The following is a 24,162-nucleotide window of genomic DNA, read 5'->3' as shown; positions in this document are numbered from 1 at the left end:
TGCAGTTATATCTTTCATGAATCTCAGCGCAATTTAATCTGGGGTATATTCTGTGTATTTTTAGTTACACAAAAGTTGCTAACATATATATTTCAAAGAGATTTCTTGATCTTTTTTCTCCATGAGCAGATACTGGTTCATAGTGTTTATAGTTACCCAGTTCAGTTGTCTCTTGCATTTAGGGCAAGAGTATGTATATATCCGAAAGCAAATTTGTCTGTCGGTTACAGTAGGGGACTGGAATTCTGGAGACCTGGATTTTCATTCCGAACTCTGCCCCTTGACTTTGTGAGACCTTAAGAAGATAATTTCACTTCTGTTTCCCAATTTGTAAAATAGACATAAAACCTATCCTTGTAAAGAACTCTGATATCTTCAGATAAAATACCCTGTAAGTCTATATTCTGGTGGTGGTGATATTTATTGGTGTCAGTCGTCCGTCTTGAAAGACAGTGGTGTAAATGTCAAAGCAGTTCAGCTGCTGTGTGTCATGCTGTTGCATTGCAAGTAGCTAAAATGTCCAATTCTTGAATGACAGTCCTTGCCCCAAATAGTGCAGGTGTAAGGCTCCGGGCCAGAGGATGAATGCAGCACACTACTAGCTTTTGAGGCGAGCAGCGCTTTCCTCTTCACTTTTCTCTCTCCATGTATTATTTATTGGTTATTTATTACCATCATAACATTCATATTTTGTTCTTTTAATCTTTCGTATAATGGATGTTTCGTTTCACCAGTATAATCCAAAATGAAGTCAGTGGTGGTATATTTTATTTTGTTTTCATATTGTTGAAAAATATGCTAGGGTGCTTTACGGAAATACACAAGATAAGATACCTGCCTTCAAGAACTTAACCACTATTTTTAGCAGTGATGCAATGAGTGGGTGACAAATGGGATGAGGCGGAACAGTGTTTACAGTAGCAAGATTATGTGGCGACTGTTTTTGGCATGTGCATTTCTTATAGTTTATATTTCACAACTCTGCCATTCCCTGTGTGTTCAATCTTTCCTTGTACTGTGTAATCTTTGTCTCTGCTCAGCCATCCAAACATGCCAGTAGTCTCTACCCATTTGTCAACTTCTTACGCAAACATCTCTTTCAACACAATTCCTTGCACATGTAACACTCTCTCTCAATTTATCTGTGAGGTCACTTTTGTCTCCTCCTTCAAATCCCTCAAGAGCAACCTTGCTTAAAATAACACAGTCCAGCTGATAATGGGTATGCTGAGAAGCTCTTGAGTATAATCAAGACATATAATGTAAATAGGTATGTAATAGATATCTAGTGTCTATAAATACTACATTTTAAAAAACTGTTAAAAGATATTAAAGTTGCCAAATCAAGCACTCAAAAGTTAGGAAATGCAAGAATTAAGTTGCTTATACAACCTTAATTCAGCTCTCTTGTGCAATATGATCATGTTTAATTACACAAACTTATGCTATTTTTTGTATAGAACCCCGGCCTCACTTGGTGCACAGGATGGATGCTGCTCACTGAGTCAGTAGCCAGTGTGTGGCCCAGTGCATTATTTACTTAACACTGTCCAAACCCTGCACTGAATACAGAATTATTAATTTCTTCGTGGACTTTTCTGTGATGCTTTCATTGTAGTATTTTAGTTTTTTACAAACATTAATGAATTTATCTTTACTACAACCCTATGAGAGAATCACCACTTTACAGATGAAGAACATAGACTCAAAGTCACAATTGTCAAATTTTCACTAATTTTAGGTGCCGAGTTCAGCCTATGGCCTGAATTTTAGCATTTTATAGCAATTTATATGTTCTGAGCAGAGTTCCCATCAGTTGCATTTGTGAATATTCAGCATGTAATCAGACCCCAGGTGCCTCAGGTTGGGTACCCAGAAAATAAGGAGCACACAGTGGCCACTTGTGGAATCTTTTTGTTTTGTGACTTACCTGGCATCACATTGGAACTCTGTGGCAGGGTTAGAATCCAGTTATTCAGGTAAAAACAACGAGGAGTCCTTGTGGCACCTTAGAGACTAACAAATTTATTTGGGCATAAGCTTTCGTGGGTTAAAACACACTTCATCAGATGCATGGAGTGAAAAATACAGTAAACAGACTATATATTCTAGCACATGAAAAGATGGGAGTTGCCTTACCAAGTGGGGGGGTCAGTGCTAACAAGCCAATTCAATTAAGGTGGAATTGGCCTGTTCTCAACAGTTGACAAGAAGGGGTGAATACCAGGGGAGGAAAAATTACTTTTGTAGTGCTAACGAGGCCAGTGCAATCAAGGTGGCCCATTTCCAACTGTTGACAAGAAGGTGTGAGCATCAGCAAAGGGAAATTACTTTTTGTAGTGACCAGTTCACTCCCTGTCTTTATTCAGGCCTAATTTGAAGGTGTCCAGTTTGAAAATTAATTCCAGTTCTGCAGTTTCTTGTTGGAGTCTGTTTTTGAAGTTTTTTTTTGTTGAAGAATTGCCACTTTTAAATCTGTTATTGAGTGTCCAGGGAGACTGAAGTGCTCTCCTACTGGTTTTTGAATGTTACAATTCTTCGTGTGATTTGTCCATTTATTCTTTCGCGTAGAGACTGTCCGGTTTGGCCAGTGTACATGACAGAGGGGCATTGCTGGTACATGACGGCATATATCACATTGGTAAATCTGCAGGCGAACGAGCCCGTGATGGTGTGGCAATGTGGTTAGGTCCGATGATGGTGTCCCTTGAATAGATATGTAGACAGAGCTGGCAATGGGGTTTGTTGCAGGTATTGGTTCCTGGGTTAGTGTTTTTGTTGTGTGGTGTGTAGTTGCTGGTGAGTATTTGCTTCAAGTTGGGGGGTTGTCTGTAAATGAGGACTGGCCTGTCTCTCAAGGTCTGTGAGGGTAAGGGATCATCCTTCAGGATAGGTTGTAGAACCTTGATGATGCGCTGGAGAGGTTTTAGTTGTGGGCTGTAGGTGATGGCTGGTAGCATTCTGTTACTTTCTTTGTTGGGCCTGTCCTGTAGTAGGTGACTTCTGGGTACCTTTCTGGCTCTGTCTGTTTCTTCACTTCCCGAGGTGGGTATTGTAGTTTTAAGAACACTTGATAGAGATCCTGTAGGTGTTTGTCTCTGTCTGAGGGATTGGAGCAAATGCGGTTGTATCGTAGAGCTTGGCTGTAGACAATGGATTGTGTGGTGTGGTCTGGATAAAAGCTGGAGGCATGTAGGTAAGTGTAGCGATCAATAGGTTTCTGGTATAGGGTTGTGTTTACGTGACCATCACTTATTTGCATAGTAGTGTCCAGGAAGCGGATCTCATGTTTGGACTGGTCCAGGCCAGGTTGATGGTGGGGTGGAAATCGTTGAAATCCTGGTGGAATTCCTCAAGGGCCTCCTTCCCATGGGTCCAGATGATGAAGATGTCATCAATGTAGCACAAGTAGAGTAGGGGCGCTAAGGAATGAGAGCTGAGAAAGCATTGTTCTAAGTCAGTTATTAAAATGTTGTCATACTGTGGGGCCATGCGGGTACCCATAGCAATCCCGCTGACTTGAAGGTATAAATTGTCCCCAAATCTGAAATAGTTGTGAGTGAGGACAAAGTTCAGGCACCAGGTTTCCCTTGACATTGTCGGGGATACTGTTCCTGACAGCTTGTAGTCCATCTTTGTGTGAAATGTTGGTGTAGAGAGCATCTACATCCATAGTGGCTAGGATAGTGTTTTCTGGAAGATCACCAATGGATTGTAGTTTCCTCAGGAAGTCAGTGGTGTCTCAAAGATACCTGGGAGTGTAGGGCCTGAAGAGAGAATCCAAATAGCCAGACAATCCTGCTGTCAGGGTGCCAATGCCTGAGATGATGGGGCGTCCAGGATGCCCAGGTTTATGTATCTTGAGTGGCAGATAGAATACCCATAGACGGGGCTCTAGGGGTGTGTCTGTGTAGATTTGTTCCTGTGCTTCTTCAGGAAGTTTCTTGAGCAGATGGTGTAGTTTCTTTTGGTAACCCTCTGTGGGATCAGAGGGTAATGGCCTCTAGAATGTGGTGTCAGAGAGTTATGACATTCAGCTGCATTAACTATGACAGCATCTTTCCTTTCTGAAGTTCTCAGCCTCATTCACTACGAAAATAGTTAAATTTTCTTTAGTTAAATGAAGCTACTTTAAATGTGCTGGATATGTAAGGAAACAAATTTTATCAAAATTCATCAAAACATTTTGCATTTATTGAATTACTAAACAAAGAAAGTATTATCTGCAGTTAGTGAAAAGAACTAATTGGTCCTGGCCACCATGCCCTTCAAGATTTTAGAACTAGTAGATCTCATCTTCTCTCACTTTATTTTTATTCATAGATTGGAAGAGGAAAAAACTTTCCTGCCTTTTCAGCTCTCAATTGGTTTCTTGACTTTGAACAAACTAATCATCGAACTGAACTAGTTGAATAAATTGAAATGAAGAAAATATTCTCTCTGCTCCTGCAGAAGAGGCTACTGCTGTCAGAAGCTGTTTTAACTTCAGCCAACCCTGATTTTAGGTGACTTCCACCAGTTCAGTGACTATCTTTAAAATTTGGCAGCAAGCTTTTGAAATTAATTTCAATTTAAAAAATATATATATATTTTAAAGATTTTAATAGATTGTCATAATTTTAAGTTTATTTTTAAATAGATTTGTTTTTAAAAAATATATTTTTATTTACATAAAAATCCAATTAAATTTTTTTTTAGTCACCTATTTTTATTCAGCCAACTAACTGTATATTCCTCATTTTCAGGATGCCAATTTTAAGATGCAGCAGTCTCATTTGCAGAACTGCTAAGCACTCACTGCTGCAACTGAAGTTAGTGGGCACTGTGTTATATAATGACTATCCCCTGATTCTTCAGAGTACTTAACACCTCCATTTGGCAGCCCAAAATTAGTGGACTCTTTTTATCTTAATCTTTGATCCTCAGTTCCCCATCTGTAAAATGGGCATAACAGTAGACCCTCACAGGAGTGTTGTGAAAATTAATCAGTTAATGTTTAGTGAAGCATTTAATGAGTACGATAACAAAGCCCATGAGAAAATTAATAATTATGTATTTAGAGCAGGGTTTTAATAGTGTGCAGCTAATAAGACATGGGGCCACACAGACAGTGAGGATAAAACAAAATGTTGTGCAGCTGCTCATTTAGCGAGCACTGTCTATTTTGTGCACTGAATGAGGCAGGGGCCCTGTTTAATTACAGGACCACTTTAAAAAAAAAAAAAGACGGAATCATAAAACGTACACATAAGGATCCTGAATGAAAGTTGCAGAAGCAACTTCAATTCTGGACTTTTTTATATTTTGAGTGCTTGACTTTGCAAACTTAATGTGCTTTTAGCGTGTGTGTGTGTTTTAAAATGCTGTGGCTATGTGTTTGTTTTGTCTTGGAGCCTTGGGGTGGGGGACAAGGTAAATAGAGAATAAATGAGACATGCTGATGCTTTGTGTGGTAGAGAATGTTCCTTGCTATATGTGTTTACGGCATGGAAAGTAGTGGGGCTTTGTTTCTTATGTACCACAATACATATAATAAATATTTTATCCAATCTCTAAGTAGGATTTTTAGCTAGGTAATTTTTAAAAGTACTACAGGTTAAGTAGAGTTTTCAGACCTCAAATGTACCCCCAATTTTTCTGGTATTTCATGTGTATAAATAAGTTTTGTTTTTGTTTTTTTGTTCTTTGAGTATGTCTCTGTGTATCTCATTGTATGTGCACATGCGCCTCGCGTGCACCAGATTGGATTTTTTTTAATAACAATGTCTGTTGGGGTTGTGCACATGCCCTGTACCACCTCGTGCTCTTGTGCAAGGGCAAATAGGGCGAAATGGCTGCAACCTTCCCTCTGTTCCCTCTTACCTCTTGTGGCAGTGAAATGGAACCTGGCAAGTGTCTTACTGCTACTTTCTCTGTGTTTCAGCTCACTTCCTATGATGTTTTGGTGGTGAAACTCTCTTCATGGTCCTTATCCCTTATGTTCTTTAATTTCTTTATTTTTCTTTTTTGAATGTCCAAATTAAACACAGATTACCACCCCCATCCCTATACATCTCTTTATACTGTGAGACAAAGTGCCCCACAACAACTACCATGATAAACTCTAAACCCTCAGGGTTTAAACTCTGTCTCATCTCTCTAATTTCCCTGGTCAAAGGGCATAACTAGTTCCTATTGTCTCTGGGGAAGACCCACATCCCTGATCCGTGTTTGGTATTGAAATCCATCTTGTTGAGGATTTGCAAGTCAAGGCACTTACAGCTGAAACTATACCCATTCAAGTATTCAGTGCATGTCATCTCAGACCCAAAGGAGATAACCACCTACAAAGGATCGAAAGGTCATCCTCAGCGAGTACCCTTGTGAGCAGACACTGCACCCTGATGGTGACAGGAGGACAGGGGAAAATAACACCATAGAAATTGACTCTAAACAACTTAGCATGGGGGGCCTTTGGCACTGGCCACTGCTACCCTAGCTTGATCAACCCCTTCAGCACAAGTACTGACAGATTTGGCACTGGGCCTGAGCACCAATGCCTCTGGCATGAGAACTGACACCAGCGCCCCAACACCAGGGCAAGACTGAAAGGCAGGGCCAGGCAGAGTCAGACATGGCTTCAGACACCACCCCAAGAAGACAAGAATAGACACCGCTCCTTCTAAGGGCAAGGTGCCTGTCCTCCTTTAAGGAAGTAGTATAGGTAAACCAGCAGTGACACTGGCACAGACACCAGCAAAGACACCCAGTGCTGATTACAGAATCAAGATGTGCCCTCATGGAACAGTCGAGGTCCCTTCCTGGGAAGTCATAAATCCTGGGGGTAATGCCAGGTACCAGAGCTGCTATTCAAAGAGTGTTACTCTTCATCACAGTCAACTGAGTCTTCTCTCCAATGCTGAACAAGGATGATTTGCCTGTAGACACTGAGAGAGAGTCTGTACCAGAGATTCCTCATGCAAGGCACCACCACAGGAGAGACATGAATTGCACTGAGCTGACCAGTCAGCACAGGACCAGTATCCATACTCTGTGCCACCCTGGCCATACTGATCTAATTGGGGACCTTTATCTCAAGTGTCCCACAGTAGATTCCCTTCCTGTGGGTTCAGAAAGAAGCAATTGAGCTCCTTGGGCAACATCACTACCCAGACCATTGACCCATAGGACAGATGGCAGTGTCTAGTAACTGGGAGCAATGCAAAAATCACAGCACAGTCAGTTTCCTTTGAAAGACTAGTCCTTGTTGCAGGACTAGGCAGTCTTGTTGGCCCTTACCCAATGGCTGGTGACTTGAAAGCCTTTCAGGATCTTTCGCCTCACATCATGGAGACTAGATCTCAAAACAGTGATACAAGAGAAATCACATAAATTCTTTGACCTTTTTGATCACGTAAGTTTCAACCACAGTTGCTCTCCCCATTAATGAGGACATACTAAAGCCAGGCAAAGGGGCATTGCCAAACCACCATCCAACCTATTTCCAAAGTGGTGTAGAAATGTTATGACGTGCCCCGGAAAAGCTTCAAACACTTCTGCTCTCGCCCAAACCCAGGATCGTTGTCAGCTGCAGCAGTGCAGGAGACGTTGAAATTGATTAAAGGAATGTCCAAAGATAAAGACCTCAAAAAGCTAGGCTAGTTCAGGCACAGAGTCCACTTGTCCACCTCACTGCAACATCATACGTTGAACGATCGGGTGTTGTCAGGAAATTATATTTGGCAAACATGGGAAAGGATAACTTTCTTCCTCGCAAAAGTACCACAGGACACTAGAGGGAAAATGAGAGGTCACATAGTTGCTGGAGAAACCCTATAAGCAGTCCTGGATGCCTCTGACTTGGCCACAAGCTCAATGGCCACATCTGGCCTCTTGGCTTTAGGATCTGAAATACCAAGAGAAGTCTTAGACACCATCCATGACCTACTGTTCAAGGGGATGGAGCTCTTCAGTAAGAAAACAAAGTACTCCACTTTTTAAAAATAACAAAAACCAAAACTCTTGAAGGGCCACCCTGAGGTTACTGGGTGTTTATACACCAACTAAAGGAAGTCTTACAAATAATAACTCCAGCAGAAGAAAGGGCTCTTTTTCCTATCCTTGACCTGCAGAGACCAAACATACATACCCTGCCTCAGATTCAGTGTGATAACACTTGCCTCCATCATTTCATCTCTTCAGACTCAGAACTGGTTTGTGCCTCTCAACTTGCAAGACTTGTATTTCCATGACTCGTACTTTCACATGGTGTATACTGTCCACAGGATGTACCTGAGATTGCTAGTGGGACCAATCATTACTAATACAAGATACTGTCATTTGGACTGTCTACAACATCAAGAATTTCCACAAACTGTCTTGCAGTGGTAGAGGCCCACCTGTGAAACTAAGGCATTCATGTCTACTGTACTAGGACAACTGGCTGAACAAAGGCTTATCAAAGCAGAGAGCCTGGAGTGCACTCTCTCTCTGCTTATCCAGTTGGGCCTCCTAGTGAACTATAAAATATCACTTGTCCCATTGCAGATGATAGAGTTCATAGGAGCTGTGATAGATTCCAGATTTTAAAAATAGTGTACGTGCCTGAGGACAGGTTCCAGTTGCAGGCACTTATACTTCATCTAACATCAAAACCAGCTATAATGTTATGGACTTGCCTCACTGTATTCTACCACATGCTGGCACACATGTATGTGATGCTGCTTGCCAGACTTCATTTGTGAACCATCCAACAGGAGCCAAAGCTATGCTGTTCCCCAATGAGACATTAGTTACACAGGAAAGTGTCAAAGTCACATTGTGTCACTTCAGAACTGACTTGTGTTGCCTGTGAAGATTTGCAATATGTAGTTTCAGAGGGCAGGCAGGTGGTTGGATCCCACAAATGTGAGTACCCTTTTCAGTCCCCATCCCAACAAAGATATTCATTATGGACATCTCCTGGATGATATGCAGCTACAAGCCATCAGACTGATCTTTATCATGTTTGTGCCTGCCCTCTTAAACTCTATAGTGAAAGCTTTGTGTTGTCTGTTAAAGATATGCATTATGTAAACAAACAAGGGAATGCCTGCTCCTCAATGCTGTGCCTAGAAGCTATCAAATTCTGCACTTGGTGCCATTAGAACGACATGACCCTGATGGCCCTTCCCCTCCCAGTAGTCAGAACCAGCCTACTGGATTTCCTGAACAGGCAATCAGTGACCAGTCACCAACGGTCCTTGCACCAGTCCAATAAGACTGATATTCTGTCATTGGGGATTCCCCACGATCAACTTGTTTGCCACCAAGGGCAACTCCAGAGGAGATCTGAATCCAAGATCGTTATCAGATACCTCAGTCCTGCAGTGAAACAGAAGTTTGTCTGATTTTTCCTTTGATTTCCCCTGATTGCAGGGCAGCCTCCAAAACACAGAGACAAAGCCTCTTTCACCATGATCATTCTCATAGTATCATACTGGCCAAGTTAATTTTGGCTGACAAACCCCAATGCAGATACCAGTTCAGCCTCTGATCCAGCTTCCATTTCACCTGGACCTGATCTCAGAGCACTGTGGCCAGGTACACACTCCAGACATGGAATCACTGCACTAGACGGCATGAATGTTGGCTAGTTAAGAATTACGGCTAGACTGCTTCCTCCAGCTTCTGGAAAGCCTAATTCAGAGCAGGAAAACGTCTACCAGAAGGACTTAATCCTCTAAATAGAATTGATTCTCAGTATGGGTGGCCTAACACAATCTGTACCCCAGTCCAGATCCTTGACTGTTTGCTACATTTGAAACAGGCTGGCCTGTTCAGTTTTATTAAGGTCTGCCTTGTGTTTATGCTTCTCTTATCTCACTGTCTCAAAGTTTCTCAAAGGGCTATTGCATACTTACTGACCAGTTGAAGAACCTGCTCCTGTCTGGGATCTCAGTTTGGTCTTCCTGCAGCTCCTGGAGCCTGTTTGAATCTCTCACTGAATATTCCTTGTACCACATCACTCTAAAGTTGGTCCTCCTGATGGCCATACTTCAGGCTGGAGGATGAGTGAGCTTTCAGGTGCTCATGGCTGAACCTTTTATGAGACATTCCGTAGAGACAAGGTAGTCTTCAGACCTCACTCAAAGTTAATTCTTAAGGTGGTCTCAGATTTTCACGTAGAACTGTAGTCTTCCCAAAGCCACACTCGGAAACAGGAGAAACCAAATTGTTCACACCAGCTGTTCCGAGGATATTCCTTTTGTTATACTGACCGAACCAAACCATTCAGGCTGCTGCTCCAGTTGTTGACAGATATAGCTGGGCATTCTAAACATCAAGCCATCATTTCACAAAGAATATCGAAGTGAATAACACAATGCATCTTGCTGTGTTACTAGCTGACTAGAGTACCTCTCCCACTGAACATCAAGGTTTACTCCACAAGAGCAAAAGTAACATCCTCTGACGGCTTCAGGAATGTGCCGATAGCTGTGACTTGTAAGATGATGATGTGGACTAACCCACTAATTTTTGTCAAGCACCGTGGCTTGGGACATACTGGCTATTTTGGGAGAGCAGTACTTGAATCACTGCTCAACTGATGCAGCTGAAACTCCTCATCCCCTCCATTCTGAGATACTGCTTGTCATTCACCTACAGACACATTCTCAAAGAAGAGAGAATGCTTGCTTACACTACAGAAACTGTGGTTCTTCATGGCATCAATGTGAATCCCATGACCTGCCTGCCAACCTCACTTTTCGTAGTCCTTAGCTACTACAGCTTTGAATTGCAAGGAAACTGTGTGTGGTCCATGGCTGTTGCGCCCTTTATGCCCTCTCATGGGAGCACAAGGCGGGATAAATAAATAAATAAATAAAAATTTGTTCTTGTGTGCATAGGGTAAGTCATTGTTTTTTTTATCGTTGTGGTTCTTTCTCCTCTCTGCCACCACATATTACCAGTGGACCAGGCATATGCTTGATTACATTAGATTTATTTGATAGTTCTTTCTAAGAAAAATATTTTGGTTTTGTGCCAATTCAGTTGATTTGTATGCTGTTTTCATGTTTTATACACTCTTTATCCAGCCTGGTGGGCAAGCGGTTGTGCTAGTGGCAATATGCTGTATATGGGGGACTCACAGCAGAAACAAGCAACTCCTGCTTTTTTCCACCAGATGCCGCCCATTGCCTCTGCAGTATGCCGAGTTTGAGTGTATCAGAGATTTGAAGGAGTTATGAAACATTGCTACGTTTTTATTAAAATAGTTTTAATTTTTATCTTTATTTTCTTAATTCAGTTCCGTCTTTATTATCTGAAGCTCCTTGTTATCTGAAACAGGGTCATGTCCTCTGCTTTCTACTCATTATATGGGGAAAAAAATTCCCTCAGTAAACTGAAACTTTCTAAATTTTAGAGATTTCTGAAATCTCAATAAATTGAAGTTATTCATTGTCCCCCATTATATTTGGATAATCAAGGTCAAATTTTTCATAATGTTCAAGTGTGTATACCAGGAAACAAAATATTATCTTGCCTTTTAAAAAATTAAAGGAATTGTCAGTGTTTACCAGAAAGCTTTCTTCCCCAGACTTCAAGTCTATATTTGTTTCACATGTAATTGAGATATTACACTCACTTATTTTAGGCAAAACTGTAGAAGTCCCTGTCTGGACCTTAAAAAGCTTTAGAACATTATACTGTATTATGCTTTTTTAGGAGTTAGGGGCTGTTGTTAAAAATATTGAAGCAAGCTTTGGAGTCAGTGGTTTTTCCTACAGATTCTACTCTCATGTCAACATAATTATGTGTAAACAATAAACTTTATTCTTTCCTACAATTTGTTAATGCATTGAAATTTAACTTTATTTATAGTTCAGAATGGGAATGTCTAAATCCTTAGCAATTAAAAAAAACTGTGCCTGTTAGATTGTTCTGCTGCTGTTTATTATTTAAACATTTTTATTTTTAAAACACCTATCCATGTTGCTGGGTTGGAGAGGATTTTTCTGAGCACTGCTTTTAGCCAGGTAGGTGGAAGCTATGATTGTACGTTACATATTTACACTCTCGCTCACTGTTGCTGCCCCAGAATGCTTGTCTTTCTAATTTATGGATGAGACCATCTATCATAATTGTTGCTATGTATAATCTCTTCTCATTATTTATTTATAATAAAATAAGTTTAGAAAGAAGAAATGGAGGAAAATCCTAGATCCATTTTCACTAACAGTCATTCTCTGCTTTGTCCCTCCTGTGAATCCTCCTTGGCACATGCCTAGGGTTACAGGAACAAAGTAATTTCATTGCTAAGATGTCTGGTCATGTTCTTCAGCCTTTTAAGAATTTACTCTGGAAGACAATGTTTTGAACACTAACTATAGGAAAATCAACTGTTTAAACTAATCAGTTTCTCCAAATATTGTTTTTTACCTTTTTCATTTATTTTCTTAAAGGTTCATGAAGAATTTATTAATAACATGGCAAATACTACAGTTGAAAGTTTGATACAAAAATTTGCAGAGTCAAAAGGCACTGGCAAGGAGAGACCTGGTAAGAGATTATAAATGCAAGAAGAATTGGAAATATACATTTTAGAATTTATTTGGCAAGTTTGCACATCTAATACAGGTCAATGATTTTGCATAATGTACAGTATGTTTGTAATGTGTTTATAGTCTTCAGTTCTCATACCGTAATGTGTAATTTTTTATTAGTGTATCATATTACTATTATTACAGTTGAGTTTCTGGACATATTGACTGACAGCTATATATGTAGGATATTTTATTGATGTAAATGTTGTCAGAGGGGGTTTGACTGTCGCTATGTTTGCACAGAAAGAGGGAGAGAACAAAATCTTATTAATTTAATTTTAGTCTTGAATGGTTAATCACTGAAAACTATTGTCAGTTAATCTCAAAGTTTAAGGTTCTCTGTACTTTCTTACTTCTTCCCCCTTGTGCTTTTCCATTACACTTTAGTTACACAATCATATATTTATCAAAGTCAATATAATTTACAACTTGCCCTAAAACTTTAGATATATGATAATTTACACTTACACTAATTTATCTGTGATAATTGTTCAGTATAACTTTATTAACTAAACTTTTTTTCCCCAAAATTATACATTTTAGTACTTTTTCCGGTACTCATGTGACTGCTCTGGTTCTGCCTCTGTGCTTCCTATCATTCAGGTGTGGCATCGTGGGTGAGCCCTCCTTTAGATTCTCCTTACCCTGGTTTAGATAAGTCCAAACAGACCTTCTGTGTGTTAAGAGAAGCCCCCCTTTTCAGAGGATTTCATTTATTGAAACTAAGATGAACATAAACATAAGTAAGACCTCGTTCCTGTATCCATAGGAAATTTGCTATCTTGGGATCAGTCCAACTAAGTTCTTGTCTGGTAGCCAAGGGATACTCCAGGTCAAGCTCCTTGTCTGGAGCCAGGACTTCCAGATTGCTCCTGCTCTCTTCCCTTAGAGCTCAGCTGCTCCTGTTCCCTTGACCTGGAGAACAATCTCAGGTTCCTTCCTTTCAAGATATTCCTGTTCCCTTCACCTGGGGAGTAGTCTGTCTCTCTCTGGAGCCCTCTTAGTTCCTTCCCCTGGGATACTTCTGTTTCATACCTGGGAACTCTCACGCCCTTGGGTTATCATGCTTCCTAAAAGCCCCCTCAACTCAGAGGAACGTTGCTCTTGGGAGTATTCTCCCTGACTGAGCTCAAGAAGCCTTTTTATAGAATGCAGGTACTCCTTTACTATTGACCATTAAACAGTCACTTGGGGCGACCCATTACTCCAAAGTGGGTCTTCACAAGGGCCTTCTTGGGCAATCTAGGCCCTGACTCCTCTTCTAAGGGCCCGTTGCCCCATGACACAATGCTTTATATATTTTCTCTTTCACCAGCAACACAGCCTTCCTTAGGGCAAATATGTAGTGGAGTTGCAACCCTGTGCAGCAGGCCACAATGCTAATCAAATATGGCCCATCTGTCTCCATCTGTGGAGGAGCAGATGGACCAAATCTGAGTGGCGCTTCATTCTGTTTTAGCCACTTGAAACATTGGGAGGTATGAAAATGGCAAAACAATGTCAAGGTTGTCAGCAAAAACAACACGTGCCTAAACATGTTTTGTTGTATCCTTGGAAATGTCCAGCTACCCAGTGGCAGTAAATCCACATAGACTGTGCTGGAACGTTTATGGGTGGGTGTGGCAGTTTTGGTTTCAATTTCAAAGAATATTTTTATTATTAAATCTTGAACTATTTTAATTATTACACTCAGGGATAGGGTTGGGATTAGGGTTAAATCAGCACTGACAGCAGGGCTACGGGGGGCTTCCTGCATGGTATAGAGGCTCAAGACATTGGGGTGCAAGGTTTGGGGGAGGCTGCAGTCCTGGCCTAGCTTAATAGAGACCCCCAGCCAGGGCTGCAAGGAGAAAGACGAACCTCGGGCTGTGGGGGAAGACACCCCACTGCTGAACACTTCCTGGCCTGGGATAGTCCCTGCACTTCTGGCTGATGAGGAAGTGAGCAGGGTCCTAACAGCAGGAACCATTACGTTGGATCCCTGCAGGCACAATGTGCGGAGAAGGCTGTGGTCCTGATGGGGCAGATCAGAGCCTTGGCCAGGGTCTTGTCATTCTCCTCACAGCCCTGGCCAGGAGATCTCTGTTCTTCCCCAGCAGGAATGCAGCCCTCTCTGCACCTTCGACCTGCAGTGATCCAGTGTCACCCAGCCCTTTGGCTGTGCAAGGAGCCCTCTGGAACCCTGCTGTCCGGTCCCTGCTCCCTCACTCCCGTGACAGCAGGGCTGCAGAGGGCTCTCTGCATTGCCACATAGATGGTGACACGCAATCCCTACAGGCACAAAGTTGTGGGAAGAAGTCTACACTCGCATAACTGTTATTGCTGGATATTTTCTTGTCAATTTCAGTGTGAGCAGTAATCTGTTTACCAACATCTATCGATTTAAATCAGATCCTGCCAAGTCTCTTTACAGGGCATATGTTTTTGATTGCAGCAGGTAGATGCTCATTCAGGGAAGCCATACCGCCACAGAAGTGGGTGGCTATTGCTTTGTGGAAACTGGCAATGCCAGACTGCTGTAGGTCAGTTGCAAATCCCTTTGGAGTTGGGAAGTCTGCTGGCAGGGTTGTGTATGTGCAGGCAGTTAAAGCTGTGTCCTACCTATGGGTGGTTGCCGTAAGAAAAGTTCCGGAAATAATAGCTAGCTGTAAGAGGATGGGATTTCTGAACTGAGCTGGGGCCATTGACGGCACCCACATCCCAGAATTTTGCCAACCAAAAGGGGCAAGTAAGTTTGTGAACCAAAAGGTGGTATTCTCTTGTTCTGCAAGGCTTAGTGGACCACAGAGGCAGATTCATGAATACCAACATGGGAAATACTGGAAAGGTTCGTGACAGCAAGATGCTGAGAAGATTGGGATTGTACTTGAAGGGGCAAGGAAGGGACTTCATTCCCTAGAAACTGCATGGTTCTCGATGGTGTGTCTGTGCCAACTATTATTTTGGGGTACCCTGCATACCTGCTTATGAAACCATATCCCAACATCAACGACTCTGGAAAAAGGGAATTCAGTTACAACCTCAGTAACTACAAAATGGTTGTGGAGTGCACATTTGGTAGGCTGAGATCTCATTGGCGCTGCCTATGCACCTGTCTGGATCCCAGTGTGGCCAGTGCCATTCACATAATCCCCACCTGCTGCGCACTGCGTAATGTTTGTGAAGGTAAATGGGAGTGCTTCCATCCTATGTGGGCACAGGACAAGTCTGGTTTACAAACTTCATACGGGCAGCTAGATCCCACCCATGTGCCTGCTCATCCTGGTTCCCGGCAGGCAAGAGAAGTGATGCTATGTGTTCGCATCTCTTGGCACAGCAGGAAGGCAGAGGGTGATACCTCAGCTGCCTGTGCTGAAGGATATTTTCACACCCTGTTCAACTGCTGGAAAAGCATAGGAGGGAACATTGGCACATACTTGTGGGGCAACATACTGTTGTGAGGGTGTTGTTCCCCTATAGCAGACGGTCATTAGCTTTTCGTTCATGTGACTATTCTCCCATTACACATAATTATAGCAGGGCACCTCCCTCAGATTATCACATTAGAGTTGGGAGGGTGGCAGCAAAGTTGTAATGTAATTCTTTAGTCTTAAATGGTCACACTTACTTGCATACCTTAGTTACTGGGAGCACTCAGTCAGTCTTTGTGACCTTATCTACATTTGGTTTTAGGAGAGGGGGGTGCACTTATTCTTTTTTAACGGTTCATTGTCAACGGTGCTAACCACTTGGTGGCTGTTATGGAATACAATCGCAAGGTTGAAACAGGTCAATGTTTTTTTTGAGGGGGAGGGGGCATTTAATCACTAGGTAGTGGCAGATGCCTGTATTGTTACTTGAATTATTTCATTTTCCTACATCTGAACCAAGCCATAAAGATGATTGTTTACTCATTGTCTGTGTGGTGAATTCTGCTGCTTTTAGAGCTAGTAGTGCCTTCTGTAAGTACATAACAATGCACTTTCCTCATCCCTCCCATGTATCCTTGAGGCTTCAGCTATTTCTTAACCTGGGTGGGGGAGATTTGGGTGTGGGGCAGACAGAAAAGCATTTGTGGTATGATGGCACCAGACATTTATGCTATTCCATTTCACGTGCTGTGCATCATGGGGCCGAATCCCAAATGAGAAAATACCTTACATTCATCTTCCCTAGGAATGAGGGACCAGACACTAGTCGAAGAAACTATTACATTTATTAAAAGTACTGTGCAAGGTGTAATTGAAATATTTTAAAAGGAAATGCAAACCAACGAAACATAATCAGACTGAATCTGAGAACAGTCGTCAAATGTTAATGTGTCTGCACTTGTCTTATTCCCTTACCCCGACAAGGAGGGGAAATTACTATGGAAAATTGTTCTTGGGGACAACCAGGGATGTCGTCTTTGTGGTGTTTAAGGGACGGGTACTTTTGGTGGGCTTCAGGGACTCATTGTTCTGCTCAGGGATGTCCCCAGGCAAGGGGTTTTGGGGACTGGTGAATTTTCGGTGCTGAAGTCGTACAGGCTTCTGCTGGTCCCTCGGGGCGGGGATTGGGTCCTCCACCTCAGCAGCGCTCTGGGTGGCAGCCAGAGGCAATGGTGTTGGTGGCTGTTCATGAAGAGGTACAATGGCCATGGCAACTGGCAGACCCCAAACTCGTTTGACCACCAGTTCTATCAGTCTGTCCACTACGGAATGCTCCTGTTCACTAAGGCATGCCTCCTTCTCCATGAACTGGTTCATCAGTGTCTCTTCCTGTTGAAGAGACTGATTTTCCCATTCCCTGAGGGACTCAAACTGCTCCTGATTCCTCCTGTCCATGTCAGTGAGCACGTCCTCCAGGGTCTTTCTCTGTCTGATTCTGCTGTCTCTCTGGTGGTGCTCCTGTGCTCCCGGCAGAATGATATCCCTCTGAGGGGTTGATGGTCCTGCCAGTTCAAAGACAAGGGTCGCATTTTTTTTCCTGTGGAAGAAACTGAGAAATCCTCTCACATTGCATAACTTTTTGCTATGGAAGGCACCGTTTTGATGCTATTCAACATTCCACAAATGCAACTGTTAGACTATCCTTGGTTCTCGGGAAACTTTTCCAGTGGGTAAAGAAGGAACAGAGGCTAATTATGATAAGATATATGTATTGATGTTTTTAAAAATTTGAAATGTTCATAGTATCTATGAAATGTTCGTAGGAGGAGGAGGAAGCAGTTCCTTAAAGGGGCTATATTATCAGTTTGCAATTTCTTCTTTAAAAGCAGGCCAACATTTTGAGAACATAGCAGTTTTCAAGGTACCAGAATGGAAAAGAGGCTTCCTGGTCCTGTGAAAGAGATCTGGCATAGATTGCCGCATGTTTCTGCTAATGGTCACTCCTCTGCATATTACTAAATGAAGGGTTTGGTCAGCTATTAAAATGTGGACCAAGAGACTTGTACTGCTGGTGACCCTCAAGACCCAGATGGAGTTTCTGCTACAGCAGAAATTTTCTAAAATTACAAGACTGGGAGGCATTTTGACAGGTTATTGTCTATATTCTCAGCTAGCATATAGAGTTTGCATACCATGAATGCTGCCTACCCACCCATCCCTCTCCCAGCATCACCAGATAACAATGGTGAAATGGACGGGGAATGAAAGAGCCACACCCTGCAAATGTATTTCATTACCGATGTTTCATATCAGCGCATGACTAATTCCTCACCTCTCCACTGCAGTGGGATACGTCACTGTGTTTATCTAAATGCTAAACTAGATCCTGCTCCTGCCCCATTTCCCCTGGCTAATGCAGCATGGCTCAGTGCATGGAGAAGGCTATACACCAGAGAAAGTAACAATTTTGTAATCTTCCAGAGGAGAAAGGACTGCTGTGACTAACTTCTCCTCAGTCAAACAAAGTTTTCCCTTCCCCTTCCTAGACCTCTTCTCCCCTCCACCTCAACTCTCCCTCTCTCCCGTCCCCCTTCCACACAGCTCCGATTTATACAGGCATGGTAAGATTGGGAATGGTATGGGAAAGGCACTGAAACTGTATATAAAAGTTTTAAAGGAAAAAAGGGAGGATGTTACCATCTTTAGACAAATTGTTTTCTACAGCTGTCCCATCCCCAGCTGGGACTTTTCTAAACCTACACCTTTGCTTGTTCTTAACCACGCAGCCTCTGGACCATCACTGCCTGTGAGTTGGCTGAGAAATGCACAGACACAGGCACAGTGATTGTACATTAATAATCTGTGTTATAGCTTCTGTGAAATGCATAATAATATTTCATCAGAAATCAATAAAATCATTGATTTATAGCTGTGTCTTGCTCAGGGGCCCTTAAGAGTTGAAGTGGAGCAGGGGGGCTGGGCTTGAAATCACAAATGCAGCACCAGAGCAAGAAAGGATATTGGTGGGGAGTTCCACTGTAATTTACCAGACTCGGGTTCTGGTTCTTACCAGAACTTGGGGTCCTCCTCAGGGTTGCGAGCCATTTCAGGCTCAGTACCAGGAGCTGTTGACAGCACCCGGTCTATCTTGCTGAAGAAGGGGACTATACGATCAGCCCAGTCTCATTGTTGGAGTCTTTTGCCCTGCTGTACAGGAACCTGAGGTGCTTGATGCACTGTTCCAGGCTTTGTGAAATTTTCTGGTACAGGTGTATTTCTGTGCTGCTCTGGGAGAAAATTTGGAGGACAGTGTACTTCACCCATATGTTGATCAGCAGTTGTGTGTGGTCGGCAGGCCAGGGGGCTGCTCTTGGAGTAGGAGCAATATCCATATGTAATGATCAAAAGAGTGCAGCGGAAAGGAGTTCTGATGTGGTCAAGTGCGGCTTGCTACGACTGGTGGAAATGGGGGGACAGGGAGCTTTATAGATTGGGAAAGAGGTCAGGCAGAAAAAGGTTCGTTGAATTTGGGAAAGGGAGTGGAGGACTATTGAAACTCAAGACCTGGTATGTGCCTCTTACCTCTGTCCACACTGCACACTGGTGCTGGTATAGGGTGGTGCCATAACCAGCACTGCATACTTCAAGTATGCTAGTTACTTGTCTGTACTCACTTTCAGACACATGCTTCTGTGGTGAGCTCACACTCAGCATAATTGAGAGATTGGGGCAAAGGTAGCTCTAAATCATCTTTTCAACTCCCCTTGCCCTCTTCTTGGTCTGTTCTAACTTATGCCAGTGAGGCTCAGCCAGAGCACGTGGTACTTTAACCCTGCCTGTTTCACTGGAAGAGTGGGTGGCATAGAGGAATAGCCAGAAGGATCCTTTTCTAACTGCAGCAGCACAAAGCATTCAGAATTTGAGCCATGGATCTGGCCCAAGGACTCCTCAAGAAGATAACAGAACAAATACTTCAGTGGAAGAGCCAGAAACAACTTCTTTAGGCAGTCTTTCACTACTGTGTTCCACAAGAACACCCTCAGACTCCCCTATGTCCAAGGAGCAGGTGGCAGGGCAAGGCCTTTTGTTTTGTTTTGTTTTTTTTGTTATGAGCCCAGTGACTTCAGTATGGGCTGACGATGAAAATGTGCAGTGGCTATGGTTTTGAGTCCACGTCCCCTTTCCTTGCAAGAGATTTTTGTCTCTTAAAAAAAATATATACATCCATTTATTATCTGAGTTAGTCCCTATTACTATTATTTATCTCTAGTCATCTTTGCAGTTGTAAGTACTTCAGGTGAGAGTAGTGTCATCCTCAGCCTGAAAAGCCTGAACAAATTAGACATGAAATGAAAGTTCAAAATGCAAACCTTGAAATTTACACTAGAAACTTTCTATGAAGATTTTCTGATTTCATTTGGCCTCTGAGAGGCCTACCTACATGTCCTAGTCAAGAACTTACCCACAGATGATTCCCCAAGTTTCTGGTCATAAGAGAGTAGAGTTCAAATGGGTGAGCAAGCAGTCATTAGATCCTGCATAATAGTGTCTCACTCCATATCCACTGCCTTCACAGAAATTAGGAGTAATGTGGAATCTTTCTGCAACCAAACAATGTCAGAAACCACATATTCTCCTACCAAAGTCAGTGGGAGAAAGCATTGTCCCAGCCCTGGCCAACTAGTTTTCTCTATCTTCTCTCCTTTTCTCCTCTACTTGCAGTAACCCAAGATCCATAAAAAGAGATGGCATCAGTAATACTAGTAACCACTCTAGCTTAGGTATCTTAGCAAAGATCCTGAGAAGTAAATAAAGCAATTAATTTGGGTTTTTTAGGTCGTGGAAGAGCAGAAAGGTTAAATAATTAGAGTGTGAAATAAACATACTAAAATATGATGTCATGAAATAGAGAGGGTGCAATGGTAATGGATTACTGGATATATACAATTATGGAAATGAAGGCTGGCTGATAAAATAGTTGAACAACGTGAGGACTCTGTGACCAGATTAACACACTAAACTCTCTTCTGCACCAAAGAAAAAAACAAAGCTTGGTAAAATGATCGTGGCCAAACAGGGTTATATTATATTTGGTGGAAGGAAAGGGAAGGTTTGGTTTGTTTGGACAGAAAATGTTATCACTGCAGCTGATCAGAATTTTTTGAATAATTTTTTCATTAAAAAATGGCCTCTTGTCAGAACTGAAATTTTCACTAAAAAAATTTATATTTCTCAACCTTTTTGGGAGCAAATTTGGAAATGAAAAAATGGAATGTTTTGTTGTGTTTTTCCTTCATTCAGCTTTTGCGTTTCCAAACTGGCTGGAATCCTATTTTTTTCCTGACATTTTAAGTAGTTGATTAAAAAAATTTTTTACCAAAAATATTGGAAAAAACAAAGAATTGGTACAATTTGAAGCATGTGAAATGAAAATTATTTCAAAATTTTAGCAACATAGGCTTCTCCTTTTTTTATATCCTTTAGATACCAATGTGTTGGCAGTATTTGATGTTTAGGTTATGAATGTTTGTGGTTTTAAAGATAATTTTCTATATTAGAGTCCACTATAGGCACACTTATTATAAATTTAATAAAATATGTTCCAAAATAAGGTAAATTGAATTGTGTATCATGTTATAGAAGTGAGAGTAGAGGATGTATTTGTAGAATACACTCGAATTCAGAAGAATGACTGACTAGACATAATCCATGTTTAACTGATGATGCTGATACAAGCAGAAGGATCCCACAACATCACAACATAAAGATTGTGGGGGTAAATAGGGTTGCAAGAACCTCATCTAATAGATCTGGGGAAGACAGAGTGTCTGAGAATCCCAGATATTAATAAGGTAGTCTAGTTACAGTAGTAGATATTAATAAAATAGTCTAGTGATAAAAATTATAACTCATAAATTACTGATTTTGCTCTTAGGAAAGGTAAGTAAAAACAATAAACCAATAGCCATGGTTGATTTAAATTATTCTACAATGTAGTGTTTTTAATACAGCTGTTTCTGTTCTGCTCTCTGGGGGGTACTGTTACATTATGGTGATAGTCCAAGCCTTCTGAAATACCTGTCACTCAAGAGACAGCAGATTTATTATGTTAATATATTTAAGCATGTTTCTTGTAGTTCTTCGCTATTTAAGTGGTCATAAAGTGGTACACAGCCAAAGTTGACTTTCTATTAACAGAAAATATTCCAAATATGATTGTACTGATGGTTACAAAATATGCATGCTACTTTTCATATAGCTGTGAAGAAGCATTTGGTTTTTCCTTCTCATTTTCGTAGTCCTGCCATAATTTACCACAAAAAAGTGGTTTTTATTCAGGAGCGTCTCTAAGGCAAGGAAGTATGAGGAAATTAAAGTGTATTAAATTAAAAATTTATATTATGCAATATATTCTACTTTCCTAATGAAATTAAGTTGAATTATAGGAAAATAGTATTATCTGTAAGATTACATATATGGTTTAAATTGCTTGCTAGGTAAACATAACTTTTGCTGGGGGCAATTGCATTGTACATACCCAAAATTTCATTGGTCTTGGCAGTGCTACAGGGTGACATTTTTCTCAAAGGTAGTCTGCTCCTGAATGATTTCTCCAAAGAATTAGTCACCAATTTAACATCAGGAGTGCATGTCTTTGAGGTTTTTTTCCTTGAACAAACCTGTTTGGCAACTGCAAGTAAATTCTCACTCTGTTTATGTTTGACCTCATGTATGTCCATATTACATTGTCTCCAGGAGTACAGTCTCACAGTATTTTTCTGTTGGTTCCTCCATTGTCATAGAATTGCTGGTAGTTTATAGTGACCTTCTGCACCAGTAGTTCTATTTTTAAAGACTAGATATTGATTTTCTTCATTTTGTCAGATGAAGGAGCAGTGAGGCACCCATTGACCTGTCACCTGAATGGTGTGAAGCAGGAACAGGGAAAAAATGCCAAAGCAGCAGCAAACATTTAGGTTTCCCCACCACACACCCTCCCCCTACCACTTGATGCTATGAAGTTAACTCATTTCTGTGTATGAACAGTTGAAAAAGCTTTTATGCTGATTAAATGTTACATAAATTGCATCAAGCAAGAATTCCCTCCTGTTTTATATATTTAAAAACAAGTGTTCTTGTAAGATAATTACCTATTGATCCACCCACTTTAGTTTCATGTACTCAATTTATTGTCTTTGTGTCTAAGGCACATATATATTCACCAACTATAACTTCAGGTTCCTAGCTTTTAAAAATATAGCTATATTTAATTATGTTCATTTTATTGTCTAAATTCTATAATTAAGGTTGAGATGGATTAGTTGCTGATGATTTTTTTCTGAAAATAGCCTGCATCTGCACCAAAATCTGTTGGTCATTTGAGTTTCTAACAGAACATATGAGAGGTTCTGAAATATTTAATACTGGAAACGTTTTAGCCCACTTTCAAAACTCAAGGATGACTAGTTTTAAACAGTATGCATGTAGACTTCAATGGGCTAGTGAATTTGTCTTGTTTGTGGGTTTATTTTTCTTTAAGAAAGACGTACCAAGGGACGTTGACGTGACTAGCCACAAATAATGAGCTCTTCAGGTGGACCTCAATACCTTCTGATTAAATATGATCGTAAATATATTTGGGTTCTCCTATAAGTTCCTGGACCTATTATCCCTGGGAATGAACACGTCCCTAACCATTAGAAATTGAACTTAACTGCTCTCCTTCCCCTGAATGGTTAAGTCTTTCAGAAGATTGCGAAGGTCTAGAGGATTTCTGGTAGCCCTTAATTGGCCCAGGAAGGCTTGTGATCTTGGGTATTTTTCACCTACTCTGAGGCATGGGTTGCTTGCTGGGATCATCTGTGTGTATTTATCACTTAATCAATTCCCTGCTATTGTAGGGGCCACAGACAATGGTGCATGTTGGTCTCTCGTGTTTTCTGCCTGTGCCACACAATAGTTTAGTCTCCAGAGAGCTATAATATTTTGGTCTTGTTCTGGTTGTTGGGTTTAGTGTGTAGGTGTCTGGGTGATGTCAATAGCCTTGATGTACAGGAGGTAAGACTAAATAAGCTAGAGGTCCCTTCTGGCCTTAAACTCTATGACTTAGTTCCCGGAGATTCAGTAGCTTGCCCTTATCTTCATATATTATTTCCTCATTCCACAGCCCAGTTCATCAGGGAAAATCTGGTTTGATCACTATTGTGAATCTAGTACTTAAAGAGTACATGTGAAGAATTGGCTTA

General features: G+C 41.4%; 1 protein-coding gene across 5 annotated transcripts in view; it reads left to right on the top strand.

Moving 5' to 3' along the window:
- The window catches only part of FCHO2 (FCH and mu domain containing endocytic adaptor 2), a 234,000-nt gene that overhangs the window by 105,221 nt on the left and 104,617 nt on the right, over positions 1 to 24,162 (top strand). For all 5 annotated transcript variants that reach the window (XM_048849328.2, XM_048849325.2, XM_048849326.2 and 2 more), the window contains one exon: positions 12,426 to 12,522. In XM_048849328.2, the coding sequence (XP_048705285.2) occupies positions 12,426 to 12,522 (97 nt within the window). The remainder of the gene's footprint in view (positions 1 to 12,425; positions 12,523 to 24,162) is intronic.

This window comes from Caretta caretta, chromosome 5 (genome assembly GCF_965140235.1).
Source record: "Caretta caretta isolate rCarCar2 chromosome 5, rCarCar1.hap1, whole genome shotgun sequence".
Lineage (NCBI taxonomy): Eukaryota > Metazoa > Chordata > Testudines > Cheloniidae > Caretta > Caretta caretta.
This window is presented reverse-complemented; position numbering and strand designations above follow the sequence as displayed.